At 38.5% G+C, this 20,717-nt stretch overlaps 1 protein-coding gene across 2 annotated transcripts in view; it reads left to right on the top strand.

Moving 5' to 3' along the window:
- The first annotated feature begins 592 nt into the window (after positions 1 to 592).
- Positions 593 to 20,717, top strand: part of LOC117294642 — a 32,802-nt gene continuing 12,677 nt past the window's right edge. Inside the window, exon 1 of one of the 2 annotated variants that reach the window (XM_033777144.1) lies at positions 593 to 993. In XM_033777144.1, the coding sequence (XP_033633035.1) occupies positions 909 to 993 (85 nt within the window). In that variant the 5' untranslated portion in view covers positions 593 to 908. Of the gene's footprint in view, positions 994 to 19,018; positions 19,246 to 20,717 lie in introns of those variants that run through there. The other variant, XM_033777143.1, reaches the window with a different exon arrangement.

The following is a 20,717-nucleotide window of genomic DNA, read 5'->3' as shown; positions in this document are numbered from 1 at the left end:
GTTCTGGGTAGTGCTTCCTTTTGGAGATAAACTATTTTACTTTAAAGGAAAAGACGCACATTGGAGAACAGTGTTTAAAGAGGTGTCCGAAAAGGTGCTATAATTCGTCAATTAATGTTGAAAGGAAAAATTTAAACTTCATTGATGGTGTAAAATTGTGTAGAAAATGGTTGTCGTTAACATGTTTGCAAATACGTCTTTAAAGCTGTCACGGCGGGTATGGAATTAATGTATGCTCCCCAAACCAATGCTTCACTGCACCACATTTTGTCAGGAAACTGCTCAGAAATTGGTACATTAATTCCCGCCAAGTTTGATGCACTGCACGGCTGGTCCTTCAAAGGCTGTTCAACCGAAGCCACACCCATCGTTCTTCATCACAACCTTAAGCACACTCAGCAAACTTTGCTTAATAGATTCAGTTTCTCCATGGTTCAAATTCACTTTCAGTCTTATTATTTATTATTACTATACTTAATGCTAATTAATTTGATGACGGTTGTGTCAAAGTTTAGGAGATTTTGTGTATGCAAATGAGTTTGACCTTGCTTAAGGCCTTCCACATGTAGGCCTATGGTACACTGTACCAATTCTACCTCCATGGTTGAACATAAAGCTACCGCGCTATGCTATTGTGAAGTCAATATCAAAGAACTACTTGTAAGTAGTGAACGTTACTGAAGCTAGCTGAGTCGTGTGCCATTGCTTTTAAATACGAACGTGATAGCCACACACAGCGTCAGTTGAGATCCACGGTGCTCGACACGTTGGTGGTTGCATGTTGGACCGGTAGTAAACTGCCCGTGATTCTGACCGGGTGAACCGGTATACCTCGACGTGACGGCCACGGTTAAGGGCCGGGGCGCTGTCTCAAGTCTACAGGGCAGGAACTCTATAAGATTCTCGGCATGGAGCTGATATGGTTGTGTTGCGTTTGGAGCAATATGAAGCACGCACGAGTTCAAGAGGTTTTGCAGCTGACTCTCTTATATTGTAAGTGCGAATTTGTATATTTTATCTTGGTAGACGGCTGGCATGTTGTTGGTATGTAAGACCAGGTGGGACTTTCTCTATTACTTTTTACTTTTAGGTCTATCTGATTAGGGCATACCCCTGTTATAGCTGAGTGTTTCCGTAGCCTGCCACCACCTTTTCACTCATTTTTACCGAACGGAATAATTACCTCATTTTGAGTAAATTATGTACTAATTTTTTTCATGACAAATGAGCGTGAAAGGTTTGGGCAGGATATACGGACTTCCGCCCCCCCCCCCGCCTCGTATATTAGCTGAAAATTTGTCTCACATAGTAACTTTTATTCTGGAAACCGTTATGGGGTGGGGGGAGGGGGGGGGGGGGTTGCACAGTGTTTGTCAATCGGGCCCGCGAGGGGTGTGGGGTTTCAGGTTTTGGGAACCCGGTAACAGTGGGGGTGCGGGGGGCGGTTGCCTGGCTGGAAGAGTTGCCCAGGGGCGCGTCCAGGAGGCATTTTCCCCTGTATCTATCAAGATTGCCACTGTGGTAGTCATTTTCAAATGGGAGTTGTTTTGTTTCTAAGTCGATTTAAAAATTTGAATTCTTAAAAAAAAATCAGGAACAATTTTTGAGGGTGGCAATTTTAAGGTGCAGAAGAAAAAAAATGCGCACGGGAGCCGAGCTGAGTTTGCCTGTTTAAGGAATTCAGTGACACCATTTTCACTTACACATAGGGCATGGATTCGAACTCGCCTACTTTTCACTCATGTGCAAATTATATAAAAGGGATCCGGATGTTGTTGGAAACTTCTGACTGTTTGGATTCTGTTTAATATCGTCAGCTCAAACATAACTTCAATAACTGGCTCAGTGTAGTGTAGTGCCGCAATTAATGAAGCATGGCGTAACTAGTAGCTGGGTCTCAAAGTTCATAGCGCTGCACAAAGCCATTGGACACTTTCGGAACAGAAAACAAAATTAAAAGTTCACAGATTTACAAATAAATTACAGGGTTTATACACAAGGTAATGGTGAAAGACTTCTCTTGAAATATTATTCCATGAAACGCTTTACTTTTTGAGAAAACATTAAAACAATTGTCAATTCTCAATATCGAAAATTACGGATTTATTTTAAACACATATGTCGTAACACGGCGAAACGTGCGGAAACAAGGGTGGGTTTCCTCGTTATTTTCTCACGACTCCGATGACCGATTGAGCCAACATTTTCACAGGTTTGTTATTTTATATGTTGTGATACACGAAGTGTGGGCCTTTGGACAATACTGTTTACCGAAAGTGTCCATTTAAAGACACTGGACACTATTGGTAATTGTCAAAGACAAGTCGTCTCACTTTTGTATCTCAACATATCCATAAAATAACAAACCTGTGAAAGTTTGAGCTCAATCGGTCGTCAAAGTTGCGAGATAACTATGAAAGAAAAAAAAACACCCTTGTCACACGAAGTTATGTGTGTTTAGATGCTTGATTTCGAGACCTAAATCTGAGGTCTCGAAATCAAATTCGTGGAAAATACATTCTTTCTCGAAAACTGCTCCACTTTAGAGGGAGCCGTTTCTCACAATGTTTTATACTACCAACCTCTCCCCATTACTCGTTACCAAGTAAGGTTTTATGCTAATAAATATGTTGAGTAGTTACCAATAGTGTCCACTGCCTTTAAGCAAAATTATGCTACAATCCCGGCCATATCTCGTTGGGCCCCCCTGCCCCCTTTCAATGTTGGTTCCAATTGCTGATTGTGTTCTGAGTTGTGTGCTGATTGTGTTCTGAGTTGTGTTCTGAGTTGTGTTCTGAGTTACAGTCAACACTGAGCGGGGGGCGGGGGACAAATGTTTTGAATGTGAATGGGAAGTGCACAGGGAATCGTTGTATACAACGTTAGGAAAGGGTGGCCCAAGCATTTTGGCCGGGATTGTAGCCTGAATAAGGTTACCAACCAAAATACCAAGTCACATGTAGCTACTTGTTTTGCAGCTCTATATGGATGGTGCCCTGGGCCTTACTGCAGAGAAAAATAGTCTAGGCCTAAATATACCGTTTTTAAACCCTCCTGTTTGGTCACAACGCCCCCGTCGTCACCGATTTATCATGTTTCTAGTGTGTTGATTACATGTCCATATATTGGCTATTGATTCTTGACCATCTGTTTGCTTAATAATTAATTAAGTTCTATAATTTGGTGTCATCTGCCATTTCAATTAAATTTGCTTTGCAAATCGAAAACGTTGTGCCGGGGACGAAATTGTTCTACTCGTACTTTGTTACAATCAACTCAAGTGATAATAAATAAGCCGGCATTTATGACTGGAGTCAAATATCATTCAAGATATCAAAATGAGACTATTTTTAATTGGCGCCAATTATCCAGCGCAGCTGGTATTTGGCTCAAATTAAAACCCGGGTCGAAACAGGAACTCTCAGTGCTGTGTTTTATCGTATCACCAAAAATGCAAGGAATTTTTTTTTTGAAATATTTAAAGAAATCTTTAAGGGTGTAAGTTTCAACCACCTGCATCCTAAGAGCGCCTAAAGAAGCTAAAGTTATTTCAACTGTTGGCTGGTATGCGCGTAACCATCTTAAAGGTAACCGCTGTCAACACATAGGATTCGAACTGCCTCAAGCTACCGGGCAATCTTGGTTGTCTAGTTGGTATGACACTGCTCTAGAATTGCAAAGGTCGTGGGTTTGAATCTCACCAGAGTACACAAATATGAACTGCCTCTAGCTACCGGGCAATCTCGGTGGTCTAGTTGGTAAGACACTGCTCTAGAATTGCAGAGGTCGTGGGTTTGAATCTCACCCGAGTATAAAACTAATATTAACTGCCTCTAGCTACCGGGCAATCTCGGTGGTCTAGTTGGTAAGACACTGCTCTAGATTGGCAAAGGTCGTGGGTTTGAATCTCACACGAGAATAAAAATATGAAATGCCTCTAGCTACCGGGCAATCTCGGTGGTCTAGTTGGTAAGACACTGCTCTAGAATTGCAAAGGTCGTGGGTTTGAATCTCACCCGAGTATACAAATATGAACTGCCTCTAGCTACCGGGCAATCTCGGTGGTATAATAGTTGGTATGGCACTGCTCTAGAATTGCAAAGGTTATATGGGTTCGAATCCCACCCAGTAATATACTTGTGATTTTTTTTTCATAGAACTCAGGAAAGTACTGAGTGTACAGTGCTAACACACATCGGTGTATGTGGGTAAAACAGAATTAATATCTTAAAGGTGTTGTGTCGTGGTCAGGCTGTCTGATGTACCTGAAGTTGGTGCCGGGCATGCAGAGTGTGGGTTCCGGTCCCGTTCTTGACACTTGTGTATATCTTTGACTTTTTGGAACCGTTCAATTGTTTTAATCCTATATAAATGTAGGTGTCTACAATAAAATTAACATGTTAAAAATTTCATTTCAAAAGGTGGTTGGGTTTTGGGGATTACGCCGAAATCCTGAGCGAATAATGTGCACGCAGGGAGAATAGTCCTCAATGCTCCTCTAAGATTTCAAATTTTGGAGCGTAACAACTGATAAATAATTAGTCACATGACCACATTATAACTTCGAAGTAAAATGTTTCTCAAGAGGCTTTATACCGTCGAAAGCTGCTGTCGGCTTTTAAAAAAAATGTTTATTTTTTTAAAGAAATAATTTCAAGAGTGATTACCGACCTTCCCTTTAAAGTGTTTGACTCTGTCATCATTAGTCTTTCCAATGACGTGATTGTGTTATTTATGCACCGTCACAGGTTGAACAATACCCCTGTGGGTATGTTTTGATTTCATAAGTCAGAAGTTCCCTCCAGTATCAATTTTTTCACCCTTGGGGCAAAGTAGCACCTTGCTCTGGATTTCCCTAAAAGTATCATTTCGGGAATTGAAACGGGACCCAAAGTCTGTAAGCAGATATTTTCTGCTGACATGGAGTATACCGGTGTGTGTCACTCTTGAGTGTCATTACCGGTAGCTGTTAACCGTGTCAAGGTAAAACCGTGCTAAAGTTATGTCATGGTTATAGGTTGCGGCTACTGGCTACGGGTACGGCTAATGCTACGGCTAGATTACTGCAAATGGTTGACGTAGCACAGTCACCTTGCTCTGAATTTCCCCCAACAGTATCATTTCAGGAATTGAAACGGGACCCAAAGTCTGTAAGCAGATATTTTCCGCTTATCGTCGAGTATAACAGTTACCACTTTGCAGTGTCGCTATACCGGTAGTTATTAACCATGTCAAGGTAAAACCTAAAGTTATGTCGTGGCTACTGGCTAGGTTGTGGCTACTGGTTAATGGCTACGGGCACGACTAACGTCTAGATCACTCAAATGGTTGCATACTGTCAGTGATGTAGCAAATTCACCCTGCTCTGCATTTCCCAAAAAGTATCATTTAAGTAATTGAAAAGGGACCCAGAGTCTGTAAGCAGATATTTTCCGCTTATCATGGAGTATAACGGTACGACTTTGCAGTGTCGTTATACCGGTAGTTGTTAACGATGTCAAAGTAAAACCGTGCTAAAGTTATGTCACGGTTAGGTTGTGGCTACTGGCAACTGGCTACGGGTACGCCTAATGCCACTGCTAGATCACTGCATACCTTGTTGTAGACTGTCAGTGATGTAGCACATTCTCCCTAAATGTTTTCTCAAAAAGTAAAGCATTTCATGAAATAATATTTCAAGAGAAGTCTTTCACCATTACCTTCTGTAAACCCTGTAAGTTATTTGTAAATCTGTTGACTTTTTTTCTGTACCGGATGGCTTTAAAGTCACCTGGAAGTGGTATTTTTTTCAAAATAAAGCTTTTGTCACTAATATTGTGTTTTGATGAGTGGAATGTGAATAAACAGTTAACTAAGGTTTTAAACAATCAGTTCTTATGTTATCTACAAATTTAAGAGTAGACACCGACCCGAGAGGGCGCTGTTCGTGACGTCAATCGAGGCAGACTTTGCCTGTAATGCGTAGAGTAAACACAATTGCAAAGGACATGTACGGACCAAGTCGTGAGTTTGTACGTTTCAAAAAAAAAATTCTGTTTTTTTCCGGCAATGCCGACCAGGGTGTATTGCTGCTGAATGCAGAAAAACACTTTTTGAAATGTACCAACTCACGACTTGGACGTACATGTACTTTGCACGTGTGTTTACTATACGCATTGCAGGCAAAGTCTGCCTCGATTGACGTCACAAAAGGGGTAGGCGGAGTCAGCCCCCCAAACAACTTTGTATATTTTTTAAACATATAAATCGTGACAAACAATTACTAAAAAAATTGTGTTATTGTTCGTAAGCATATACTCTTATGTTTGAAAGAAAAATAATCTATTTCCAGGTGACTTTAACTCCTGGCCTTCTTTTTGTGTTTAAAGATTACCGATGATTGGTTCACAGTAAATGTAACTTGTCCTATCTCGGCCGCTCTTATTACACTTTAGCCCCTTTTTGTATGGATATCTGTACTCAGTCTTTTCTCAAAATGTCATTTTGGAGTTAGGTTGTTGGACGTATTGGAAGGGCCGCTCATAGTCCCAATGGTTACCTGCAAGTTTACAAAGTATACCCTGACTCCTGGCCTTCTTTTTGTGTTTAGAGATTACATATGCTGGGTTCACAAGTACAGAGGCCATGCCCCGAGACCAGGGAGACGAAGAACATTAAATTAGGAAAAGGCCAACTCAAATTAACCTGCAATTATTGAAATCACGGGATAGGGATGTCTCACGATGACTGGGGCGGCACCCCCAAAGTGCGGGTCTCTAGCTTAAACCACCAGGGTGTCGTTTTGAAGAGGTTTTTATGGATCTTTGTGACAGGTTGTTTTCCCTTTTCTTAGCAGATCATACCACGTTTGGCACTAATAGAAACAAATAAAATGCACCGACTTTGTTAAAGGAATCGCATATCTATTTATTGTAGATATTACGCCTATATACAATCAACCTGAACTATATAAACTAAATAAATTTCTAAACTATTTATAAACTATTTATAAACTATTTATAAACTATTTCTAAACTATTTTTAAACTATTTCCAAACTATTTCTAAACTATTTCTAAACTATTTCCAAACTATTTATAAACTATTTCTAAACTATTTCCAAACTATTACTAAACTATTTCTAAACTTTTTCCAAACTATTACTATACTATTTCCAAACTATTTCTAGACTATTTCAGATGTGCTATAGCGTTTTTGAGACATTGACACAAACCCGGAGCTGTCCACGCAGGAATGACAACCCGTAATTGATATACACAAACTGAGAAACGTATCTGACAGAAACGTTTCTCATGTTCAACTTTGGGGGGATAAAAATTTCCAATTTGGGTTGGATATTTCCAAACCATACTTCGAAGTGAATCCTTAAACAGAATGCTTTATCAACAGCTTAATTAAATTAATTTAAAGTATTTACTAAGGAATGACAATTGATTAAAGGAAGTGGACATTATTGGTAATTGTTAAAGACCAGTCTTCTCACTTGGTGTATCTCAACATTTATGCATATTGATAACAAACCTGTGGAAATTTGAGCTCAGTTGGTGGTCGAAGTTGCGAGATAATAATGACAGAACAAAAACAAACGTTACTTCAGAGGGAGCCGTTTCTCTTAATGTGTTATACTATCAACAGCTCTCCATTACTCGTTACCGAGAAAGTTTTTATGCTAACAACATATTTTGAGTAATTACCAATCCACTGCCTATGTGGAAGCAGTGATGATAAACTGTGCTCAAGTTCGTAACTATGTTAAAAAGAAAATATTGCTTAGCAAGTTTTGTTTGCTGTGAGCAATAAGTGGGGCACCAGTTACCACAATGTAAACTTTATAGAATTGTGGCTGGTAACCAGTTTCTATTAAGCAAGATTTTTCTGTGCTTAGCAAGTTTCTTGTATGCTTACAGGCTATATTAAACTGGGCCCTGGAGATACTATGTTGATGTTTACCCACTTTGAATCAAGACAATGTACGAGAGTAACCTCGAATTATTGTCTTGGAACAAAATCGGCGTTCAAAAGAGGAAAACGGCACGGATTTGCTGTCACAAATCAAGCTAACACAGTTTTCCCTGCCGTTGATTTAAAGAAGTTAAAAGCGGACACGATCCAACTGCGTCTGTAAAGTGAAACTTCCGATTTCTGTGATTGGATGTAATGCCCCCATGCGGTGAGATCGGTCCGGAGGGCGCCACCCTCCGAGGTTAAAAGGAAATGTCGCCATTTGATCCTGAATGCAGGGTCATTTACTTTGTCCAGAGCCGTAACTCTAGACCTGGCCGGATTCATATTTTGTCGTTAGATATCTGTGGAGAGTATAGATAAAGTTATCATGTTTGCAAATTTTTAACAAAAGTTAATGGCCTGACGTTTCGACCCTAGCATAGTCTCTCTCGAAGGCTAAAAATAATGACAAAACAACAAACATGAACACTTATAGATACCTGTTCGTATTATGTTGTGTTGTCATTCTTTTTAGCGTTCGAGAAAGACTCTGCTAGGGTCGTACGTCAGGCCATTAAAGGCAGTGAACACTATTGGTAATCACTCAAAATAATTATTGGCATAAAACCTTTCTTGGTGACGAGTAATGGGGAGAGGTTGATGGTATAAAACATTGTGAGAAACGGCTCCCTCTGAAGTGCCATAGTTTTCGAGAAAGAAGTAATTTTCCACGAATTTGATTTCGATACCTCAGAACACAACTTCGTGTGACAAGGGTTATTTTTCTTTCATTATTATCTCGCAACTTCGATGACCGATTGAGCTCAAAATTTCACATGTTTGTTATCGTTATGCATATGTTGAGATACACCAACTGTGAAGTCTAGTCTTGGACAATTACCAATAGTGTCCACTGCCTTTAACTATTTGTTTGCATTGTTTTATACCATTGTATGTCCTTTTGGTTGGTAAGCAGTTTGCAACAGATAGTTTTTTTTTCCTTGCGTTTGCAAATTATTTAATTGTTCTGTGGGAAAAGCCCGTATGATTTTCTCAATAATAATTGTCATTCAAAATGCAACCTTCGGCTACCTGCAGTTTATTTTTACTAGACTTTTGAACCGTTTTCACTATGAGTCGTTAACCACCGGTTCTTTTTTCAGAACCAACACTACTCAAATGGTGTTACCACAAACCTCTCTTAGTTATACTTCCATTATGCAAAGTTCCAAATCATACCAGTTAAAACTTGATTTTTCTGCAAATAAATATAGAAATTCAACCGGAGGTGAAAATGTTGTATATTTTGTGAAAAATGTGCGTAGACTTACATTTTCGATAAAACTATTTAATTTGTCTTTTGAACCCTTAATAATTGATTTTTTGTGTGTGTATACAAATAGAGAAATTAACAACGAAATTCAATTTCGACTGCAGTCTAAACTTTTTACCGTTTTTTTAGAGGCAATAAACCTAAAGACACTGGACACTATTGGTAATTGTCAAAGACTAGTCTTCACAGTTGGTGTTTCTCAACATATGCATAACATAACAAACCTGTGAAAATTTGAGCCCAATCGGTCGTAGAAGTTGCGAGATAACAATGAAAGAAAAAACACCCTTGATTTCGAGACCTCAAATTCTGAATCTGAGGTCTCAATTCAAATTTGTGGATAAGTGCTTCTTTCTCGGAAAATACATTACTTCAGAGGGAGCCGTTTCTCACAATTTGTTATATTATCGACCTCTCCCCATTACTCGTTACCAAGAAAGGTTTTATGCTAATAATTATTTCGAGTAATTACCAATAGTGTCCACTGCCTTTAAGCATTTTGTCTATAAACGGAGCGAAACTCGACCACTATAGCTGTTGAAAGTTTTCCATGTATACTTTGTGAACAATGTGTGTGCAATTATATTTTTCGACTGCAGTTTTAACTTTTGTACTAAACTTTTGAGCAATTCAAACTATTTTTGTAATCATTTTTTCTACAATGGAGTTCAACAACAGTTGAAAATGTCAAATATTTATTGAATGAACACCATGCACTTGTAGGCCTCGTTATAGTTATACAAGTGGACCCCCGAACTACTTGTCAAAACCATATCTTTAACATCAATCATACAGCTGCACTGAATCCAAAAACATAAAACTGGATGAGATAATCCCTAAAAAATTACGATCTTGGTTTTTTGCATTGACCCCCTTCGCTGTGCTCCCCCCCCCCCCCCCCATGCCAAGGGGATGTAAGGAGTAACTCAAGTAACAAGTTTACCGTTTTTGGTATTCTACAATCGTACACACAATCCGTGGAAGAGACAAAACGCGACAGGTGTGACCTTTATTATAAATAAAATGCCCCGACGCTTGTGGTTATTTACAACAATAAAAGAAGAAAAGAAAAAACTTGTTTTGACTTTTGTGACAAAACTCTTTTACAACTCAGTACACAAATGTACACAGATGCAAAAATTGAATAAACTCATTCAGAAAAGTGGCTTAAGGCTCTGAACACGTTTGGTAATTATTCAAATATTGCAGTGTGGGAGAGCTGTTGTTATAAAACATTGTGATAAACGGCTCCCCTCTCTCTCTCTTTCTCTCTCTCTCTGAAGTAACGTGATTTTTGAGAAAGAGGTAATTTCTCACTCAAATATTAAAAGGCTTCAGGCCTGAAGCCTTTTAGTTGGCATCTTTTGGTTTGTTTTCTTATTAAGTGATTACCCTTTGTGGAAATAAATGTTCGTTGAATTGAATTGAATTGAATCTAAAAGCACACTTTGTGCAACAAGCTTTGTTTCTCCCATTACTCTCTTGCAACTTCTATGACCAGTTGAACACATATTTTCACAGAATTCTTGTTTTATGCATATGTTGGGTTAGGGTCTTTGACAATTACTAAACATGTGCACATGTTTTGAGAACGGCCACCCCCCCCCAATCCGGTTTTAAAGTTGCAGTTCAGCTGAAAGTTGAAGCTAGATCACTTCCTCAAGTGTAAGTGTAATATCAGCGGGGATAAGGATACAAACGACGCAGTTTATCTGCGGTTAAACACACATTTTCACAGAATTCTTGTTTTATGCATATGTTGGGTTAGGGTCTTTGACAATTACTAAACATGTGCACATGTTATGAGAACGCCCCCCCCCCCAATCCGGTTTTAAAGTTGCAGTTCAGCTGAAAGTTGAACCTACATCACTTCCTAAAGTGTAATTGTAATGTCAGCGGGGATAAGGATACAAACACCGCAGTTTATCTGCGGTTAAACACACATTTTCACAGAATTCTTGTTTTATGCATATGTTGGGTTAGGGTCTTTGACAATTACTAAACATGTGCACATGTTATGAGAACGCCCCCCCCCCCAATCCGGTTTTAAAGTTGCAGTTCAGCTGAAAGTTGAACCTACATCACTTCTTAAAGTGTTATTGTAATGTCAGCGGGGATAAGGATACAAACACCACAGTTTATCTGCGGTTAAATAGTTCAGTTATGATAACTCATATTTTTGATTGACAGAATAGAGAGATATTGAAATTAAAATGTACTGAGCTTAAAGATGCTATGTCAGATTTTTGGCCGATGACCCAAACATTTTGATTTAAAATTCAGTAGGTATTTTGATGGGGGTCGAGAAAGTTACAAGCTTTCATTTGAGCCATTGCTCGAAAAAGTCGGCCAATTATTAGTAGCAGTGAAATAAAAAGCTCAAAATTTTTGTCGGGATCCCGACAATATATCACGTGACTAATTGTTATGTGTTTTATAAGAAACGTTTTTTTTTTTTTTTTGTCATGGTTCCTGACCATTAAAAGTAAAAGTAAAAAAACAATCGTTACAAAAAAAAAAAAAAAAAAGAGCGGGTGATACTCTTTGAAATACCATTCACTCAAAAAAATATTTTTTTAATGTTTGGGGCCAACATTCTGACATGGCATCATTAATCCGTGAATTTGTCAGAGGAGGAGGGGCGGGGCTTATGTACCGTATTCTTGCACCAACAAAATATGCTTACAAGAGCATGCCTACCAGCCAAAATGCCGTGTCGTGTACAAATTTGGGACTGGTGCATGTATCAGTTCTGCTGAGCAGATATTAATAGTTAAGCAATATTTTCTGCTTAAGCAGCTCTATGAAATTGTGTACAGATTTGAAGAAGAAAAATACTTTATCCAAAACTTACCTGGCTGAAATAAACATAACGTAGCACTTTGAGAATTTGTTCCTGTAGCCGGTCAGTTCGTGGAAAACACAAGTTATATTGAAAATCGATCCCCACGTGGTGGTCCATTAATCAGGAAAATACGTCCAATCAATTTGAATAAAATGTCCAGCTACTTTAACTGTCTCTTTAAACGGAAATTCAAATGATTGAGTGAAGTGAGCTGGTGCTGTCTGTTTTATATGACTTGATTGAAGTAAAGCGATTCAATTTAAAGGGAGTGTATATTATGCCTTTGTTAATTACTCAAAGAGTTAATTATCATAAAAACGTACTTCTTCGTATAGAGCACGTATATAAAGAAATAATGGAATTATGAAACATTGTTAGAAACGACCCCTTTAAAGTAATGTTTAATCTCAGAGAAAGAGGTATCTTTAACCACACAATTTGAATCTGAGAAAAGTTTCAGCATAAGCTTTTCTCGAGCAACTGAAGGCACACATTTCTATGCACGAATGGTTTTTTTTTTTTTCATTCATTTCTTGCAACTTCGATGAGCAATTGAGCCCAAATGTTCACAGGTTTGTTGTTTTGTGCATAGTGTTGGGCTACACCAAATGAGAAATACTGGTCTTTGATAATAACCAAAAGTATATACACTGCCTTTAATGGATATAAACACATCAGCGTGGGGTATAACCCAAACATCGATGGATTTATTTACCAAAATATCACAAAACGTGTATAAACAATCTCTTAAAAAAAACTCTTGCCGCACCACCGCTTCCAAAAACCCCTCTCAAGACCCCACCTCGAAGTTGAACTTGAGAAGCATAACGGCCGAGGGGAATTCCAGAAATGAAATATGACTGAGACTAAGAATAAAAAGCTCCCCCATGTCAGGTATGTCACTCTGGAGTCACCATCGATCAAGACGGATCAGAATGACTTTTATGATTTATACTTCCTTTGACGTCAAAATGTATGACGCAGGGGACCCCGTTTTTAATCTAAATTTAGTTCAATATTTCTGGATGTTTTTGCCTATTTGCAGAGTTGCCAACTTTCTTAGCTGATTCTGCAGAAAGTGCCATTAAACCAATCTGTCTATGATCTAAGAAACAAATTTGAAAGGATTACCGGACCGACGGCTTCGTTGCCCTATCTCTGCCTCAATCCGGCGAACAAAACCTACGGCGTACACCCATTCATAAAAAACTTACTTGGTAACGAGCAATGGAGAGCTGTTGAAAGTATAAAAAAAATTGTGAGAAACGGCTCCCTCGTAGTTTGTGAGAAAGAGGTAATTTCTCGTTCAAATAATAACAAAAACTTCAGGCCTAAAGCCATGCATCTGAAAGCACACACAATTGTGTGACTAGAGTATTTTTTTCTTTCATTATTTTATCGGAACTTCGATGACCAATTGAGTCAACATTTTAAAAGAGTTCTCATTTTATGCACATCTTGGGATACACCAAGTGAGAATACTGGTCTTTGACAATATATAACAAAGGTGTCAAAAGCCCTTTTATTAAAGGCAGTGGACACTATTGGTAATTACTCAAAATAATTATTAGCATAAAACCTTACTTGGTGACGAGTAATGGGGAGAGGTTGATAGTATAAAACATTGTATGAAACGGCTCCCTCTTAAGTGACATAGTGTCCAGTGTCTTTAAAGCATGAACTTGAACTAAAGAGAAGTTGCATGAACTGAACTTTAGCTGTTACGGTACTCATTCCACTCTCCGTTGATGGAAATTGTAGAGTCTAAAAATCCTAAGAATGCTTCACAAGTTGTGAAAGTTAGTAAACAAACTATAGTGTCACTCGGTCATGGATACTGATCACATTTTGATTTGTTTGCAGTGGATGTCAGGGCCAAGTTTCATGGCTCTGCTTACCGCCGAATAATGCGCTTACGGTCACCATTTTCCGCTCACGTGCAAGCTATGTAAGCGAAGAATGCCTGGTTACGCACGCATACAAGCCTAACCCTTGAAATACGCTTTCTTCAACAAGCGCTGTTACTTTGCTTACAGCTTGGCCCATTTTCATGTTGCTTGACAAATTTCTTTGCTAAGGAAACATTGAGTCGGGCATCAGCTACAACAATGCAAACCTAGGGAAATTTGGGCTGTTATGGTAACCTGATTCTGCTAAGCAATACTATTATGTGTTTAGCGTTTTTTGTGCTAGCGTTTTTTGTGCTAACTGTTTGTTTTTTTTTTTTGTTTTTTTGTTAAGTAATGTTTTTTTGTTCTTTGTTTTTTGTTTGTTAACACATCTATGTAAAACAGCTCTAGTGCTGATTTTTGTTTCCTGTATAAAGATTTTTAAATAAATAATAATAAATAAATATCAAATTGGGCCCTGGTAGCTTTTTGCCCCGCTGTGGGTGGACCTACATCACCGATCGGCTTAACCCGGCGGGCCAGGGTGGCTCACAGAGTTGTTGCCTCGCGGTAGCACATCGGCCTTCAATTCCACGATCCCATCAACCTTTTGTTGAAGCGTACGCTTTCGCAGTTTGAATGTTCAACAACAATTATATTGATCCGTATACCATGTGGGGAAGAATTGGCGCACGCAGGATTAACAAAACAAAACAAGGACAGAAAACGAACTTCCCCTTCCTTTCTACGTTTGTTTACATACGTTTATTTTCCCCGTTTGCTAACGGTTTGGAAGTTGTTGGTTAGTTGTGTTTTGCTGCTGCTGCTGCTGCCAATGCTTCTGCTGCTGCTGCTGTGTGTTAATAGTGTCAATGTCGTTGAGTATGTTGGTCTTGCTGCTGCTACTGGTGTTGTCGTAGCTGTTGTTGTAGTGTAGTTCTTGTTGATGATGCTGCGGCTAGTTTTTGTTTTGTGGGTTGCATTTTTTTTGTATAGTAATCAACGATAAATAACCCAAACTGATGAAACTATGAGAGCACATCATTTTGTTTTCAATCCATACTAAACCAACTCGCCCTGAACTCTGGATCGAGTCAATCAGCTTAATAATCAAAATCATACACCGAGTAACGAATATCCGTAATCGAATTGTTGTGTCAACAACAGAACCCAGTGGAGTATCACGACTGGCATCTACCCCCACCCCCAAACACACACATACAACATTAAGGAACCGGTATATGTGGGTCCTGATATTGTTGTGATATCAATTCCCTTTCCCAAAGAAATTCCTTGTGGGTTCGAGGTTGAAAAAAAAATTCATCGTGGGGTCCATACTTTCATTTATGTGCAAAATACCCCGCAAGGCCGCTCACGTAAGCTCACATTTCGCAGTCACTGTGTGGACATTACTTTGCTGAACACTGTAAAAAAAAAAAAAAAAAAAAACTGAGTGGGCGTACGGAGCCCCTAAAGGGACATTCCAACTTGTTTTTTGAATTTCCCTTTAGGGGCTCCGTATGGGCGTGTGTAAGTCCACACAGTGTTTCACGTTCCTAAACACTATGTGAACCTCTTTTGTTCTCAGGTCCACACTTCGTATGTAGGTAAAACACATGCACACGCCCGAAGCCAGAAACAAACTCGTGTGGGAGTAGGACTGTGTCTCCATAATTTGAACTGTCTAAACTCAATGTATGATAATTTTCTTAATGGTTCAAATACTAGCCAAATTGTTCTTAATTTCTTAGGCGATCATTATCACCATTATCCTTTACATCTTCGCTATAAAGACGGGCCCAGCTCAAGATAATTGTCCTTGAGTAAAAACTGACAACCACAAAGACATGCGGATCAAATAAACCTTCACAAATCCAATACTCTGTCAATCTTATTGTCAAAAAGATTAAAAGAAATCGTCTCGTGAAGGTGATATGGCGTAACATAGTTTGCATTCTCAGAGATTACAGGTTTAAGTCATGTCAATGGCTTTCTGCAAGGTTAAATTAGAACAATAGTCTATATGGAGGCTCATGCTTGTAGAGAAAACAGAAATGCACTTCCATCGTAACTTGATTCAAATTGCTTAACGCGGTCCAAGTCGTTGGTATTAGGACACCTGTTGCACCAGATAGACAAGGTGTACCTTATACTGATAAGTTAATATTTTATATTGGTTAGTTGTCCTTGCCAAATAAATTGTTATTAGCAATTATTTTCAGAGTCATTATCAAACGAAGCGCCTGGAGCTTCTTTTAGGCGGATCTTGGCAACATATAAGTTTAGGTTCTTATTAAACAGACCCTTTAAGAATTCATTTCTGCCCAAGTTGCTCATGGAAACATTTCAAGATGGTGATGACGCCCTTTTGGCTCCAACAACTCTCACTAATTCTCAAGAGCTCTTACCCGAGGGTGAAAGTGAATGCATGTGTGTGTGTGGCGCTTGGGACTCAAAAGAAGAAAAAAAAACTGCAAACCTCTCCAAAAGTTCGCTTAAAGTGAAAACAGCCTGAAGGGGTTGCGACGCAACTTGCGAAGGATTACGCCCGTAAAGTGCCATGGGAACTGTTAAACCGTTACCATGGTAACTAATGATTCTGTTGTGCAATGTTGTCATCTTGTGAACAGGCTGGGGTTTTCTTTTGTAAAAGGGAAGGTATGCGTTTGGTAATTAAACTTAAAATTCTTTGAAATTGGCCAGTGTCGCCAGCTCGCAATTCGCAACTCTATTTTTATTGTACAATGAATTGTGAATGACTAATTGATTTAATTTCGAGTGTTGACAAGTTCCATTTTCATTTTCTTCAACATATCTTTAGTATCTGGCACTGTATACAATATGAGAAATTTCTTTAACGACCAGTCTCGCCAGATTAAACAAGCTTTCAAAACATATACTTTAGCAGAACAAAGTCTTTTTCAAAAAATGAATGTTGACCATGACCACCCTTTAAAGTTGGGAAAGACTATTGATTTTATTTCTAGTGTTGACAAGTTTAATTTTCTTCAAATTTTCTTCAAGTTTAATTCTTCACTTTAGCACTGGGCACTGTATACAATGGGGGAACATTCATTGTACATAGATTAAAGAAGCTTTCAAATACGTTTGTAAAACAGAGTCTTCAAAATCTACATCTGTATTTTTATTTGACAATACACCCCAAACCTGACCCCTCTTTAAACTTGTGAATGACTAATTGATTTTATTTCGTGTGTTGACAAGTTTCCGGTTTTTTTTTTACTTTAGTGATAATGAGCACTGTAAACAATTGGGGAAATTCCGTATAAACTGATCAGTGTCAACAGATTAAAATTAGCTTTTCAAAAAACAAATGTGTAAGTTTGCTGGTCAAGGTCTTTCAAAATTCGGAACTGTATATTTATTGGACAATGAGTGCATCTAAAAATTAAATATTCACCTTGAACCCTCTATAAAGGGAAGGTACACGTTTGGTAATTACTCAAAACAAATATTAACTTACAAACTGACTTGGTAACGAGCATTGGAGAGCTGTTTATAGTATAAAACATTGTGAGCTCCCTCTGAAGTAACGTAGTTTTTGAGTAAGAGGTAATTTCTCACTAAAATAATAAAAGACTTCTATGGCTAGAAGTCTTTTATTCCTATCTGAAGGCACACAAATTCGTCCAACAAGGGTGTTTTTTTCTCATCATTTTCTCGCAACTTCGATGACCGACTGAGCCCAAATTTTCACAGGCTTGTTATTTTTATGCTTATGATGGGATACACCAAGTGAGGAGACTGGTCTTTGACAAATACCAAAGGTGTACCTTCCCTTTAAAGTATTGAGCACTGTATACAATTCTTTATACAAGGATCGGTGTTGCCAAATTAAATAAGCTTTCAAAATATGAATGTATAAGTTTGCAGGCCAAGGTAGTTTCGAAACATCGTTCTGCACTGGTAAACCGGACTCTTAGGCCAAGTGACCCGGGTCCGTTTCCTTCACGCTGGTTAATTCCTAATACATTTATAGACAATCACTTTCAGCCGTGTTCCCATTAAAAACATTCTTCCGCTGCCACGCTAAATGTCAATTCCATGACTATACAGTCCATTATGGGAAAGTCAACAATTTCTGCAGGTTGTTCCGTACTTAAATTATACGAAGCCGATTTTTGTCGTGTTTTTAATCAGAAAACATTCACATAAATCGTATTTGTATAATATGTATTGCGAGAAGTCACAATTAAGAATTTCATTTTGAATAATAAATTGTGTCTTATAATTAAAGTTTAGCATAAATCATGAGTACAACAGTGTCAATTAAGTCTTTAAGATATGTAAGTCATACTTACACTGACGTCATAGTTATGAGATATAAAAACCATTATGGCTTGCACTAAGTCATATAAGATGTAAGTAAAAATTATAACTTGATGTGTCTTTCTCTCTCTCTATATATAGGTACCCCTTGTTTTTCAATTAGGTTCAAGATTTATTCGCCAAAAGTCTAATATTGACTGAAACAGCTAAATGAAATCCACTCTCCAGTAATGGTTTGTTTGACAGTAATTGGGTATGGGTTACTTCCCATGGGCCGGTGATAGTAGCGCGGTATACGGAAACAACAATGATGACACACAAGATAAAAACAAACAATCATAGGCACCACCAGGAAGTAGCTTGGTATTTGCAATAATTAAGTCCGTGTTTACTCAAATCCTGCTAAGTGGTTTTTACGCAGCTAAAAGCTCAAAAGGCTGACAGGTAGAGGTTTTAGAACCTACAATGAGGTGTAGTGATGTATAAGCCTATACCAGTACATATTGTCATTTCCTTGTGACATTTAACAATCACATTCAGTTATGCTTGCAAGTGGCAGGCTGACATTTCTCGATAAGCCGCACAAGGTGACTGTAGCCAATTGTGACTCGCTGCTAGGCCAGCCTGCTCATAGAATTAGGGCTACTATTCCAAAACTGATCCAGCAAACCCATTGTAGTATAGCTATTGGTTCGTTCCGCTTCATTTGGTGTGGTGATTTGTTTGACATTTCATCATTCATATTGAAAAACGAACAAGTACTGGTATCGGCAGTTACTATTTTTGTGGGTGTAGGTTTTTGCTGTCTGGTTTGGGAAACAAGCTATCGAAGTTCATCCATGATCGAAGTGACCGTGCAATTGGCGATGTATACAACGGGGAAAACGCGTCGCAAGCCCGGCGGCATGTCAGCAAGAAGCACGCTTACCGTGAGCTTATTTCTCTGTAAGTAAAACTTGGATTAAGCAAAGTAAAGTGTGAAGTTATGGTTTACATGTCATTAATTTAACGGTGTCGATCCATGTAGAGAATAGTGGTCTTTTGCTTCAAATCGACCTGTGTCATTAGCTATATCTTGCGCAGCATTTTTGTGGTGCATGCACAGCACATTAAACACTTTCCAATCAAAACTGTCTCCCAGTTACAAAAGTACGCTTATTGCAAGCACATTCAGCAATCATTTACTGCTTCGCAACTTGTTAAAAGTTTGAGCAAGTCTGTTTATTAAAATGACTCACATGGCAGTAGTTGTCGAAGATGACTTTTATTATTTATCACACATGTAGAAGTATTGATCTCTAAATGTGGAAGGATGCTCCAATCCCTATGACATGATACGGGTGTCCTTTCTGTATTATTCAGGGCAGAAGGGGGGGGGATTATTTTGACCTCGATTGTCTATTTTGCAACCCTGCTGTGACTTATTATGAAGCGTTAACTCACCCCCCCCCCCCCTGTCCCCTGTGAGGTCGGAGTTCGGCATAAAAAGAACAGGTTTACAAAAACTGATGTCTCCTGATTGGCATTTTTAAAGTTGAGTAACAATAGACGATGTGACCTATGTTTACATTCAAACCGCCCTCTGTTGAAAAAAAAAACTGTATACGTCATGTTCCGCCGGGCAAAAAGACGCGTAGTCATGGTAAGATTTCATACACTTTCTAGGTGGCTGCCCAAAAACAAAGGTTTTGCACGGCGGTATGCCCGCGAATCATGTTATGGTTTATGAGTGACGTCAGAGGTCACATCGTCTATAGGAGTGCACAATTTGGTTTGGATGTGTACCACCGATCTCTTTTATACTGTCAGTATATCATTTAAACTATTTTACGAATCTACACGGTCGTTACGAATCTACACTTCAGTACAGATTCGTAAAATAATCTACAGTTGGGTATAGAGTCATTTTAAGTAAATAGTTCAACTTGGCAATTACTGTCTTTCCAAATATGAAGTGCAACAAAACACAGCTGACAAATTGTTATGTTTCAATTTACAATAACATTTTCCAGCTTAGAAAAATCACTTTAGTTACACAATTTATTGTAAGCTGAGCAAACTGACGTTGTGCTCGATAATGTTGCCAGCACTAAAGTATGCATATATATTTTGAAAAATTATTATAAAATTAATATTATTATAAAACAACGTATACGAAATAAGATTAAGAAACCAACTCGTTGAAAGTGTTACATAACCAATGGGGAAAATAGTTCAAGTCAGAGAATAGACTCTAAAGTGTAGATTCGTGATTACAATGTACTCGCCTTCGGCTTGTACATTCTATTCAGGAATCTACACTTTCTCGTCCATTCTCTTTAACAGAGTAAGGATAATAATGATCATGGTGTATACTAGACTTGATAATAACCGTATTTATAACGCGCCTTTTGCCAAAGGATACAAAGCGCCAGGTA

This window comes from Asterias rubens, chromosome 9 (assembly GCF_902459465.1).
Source record: "Asterias rubens chromosome 9, eAstRub1.3, whole genome shotgun sequence".
Lineage (NCBI taxonomy): Eukaryota > Metazoa > Echinodermata > Asteroidea > Forcipulatida > Asteriidae > Asterias > Asterias rubens.
Note: the sequence above shows the minus strand (reverse complement) of the source record. Positions and strands in the feature narration are given on the sequence as shown.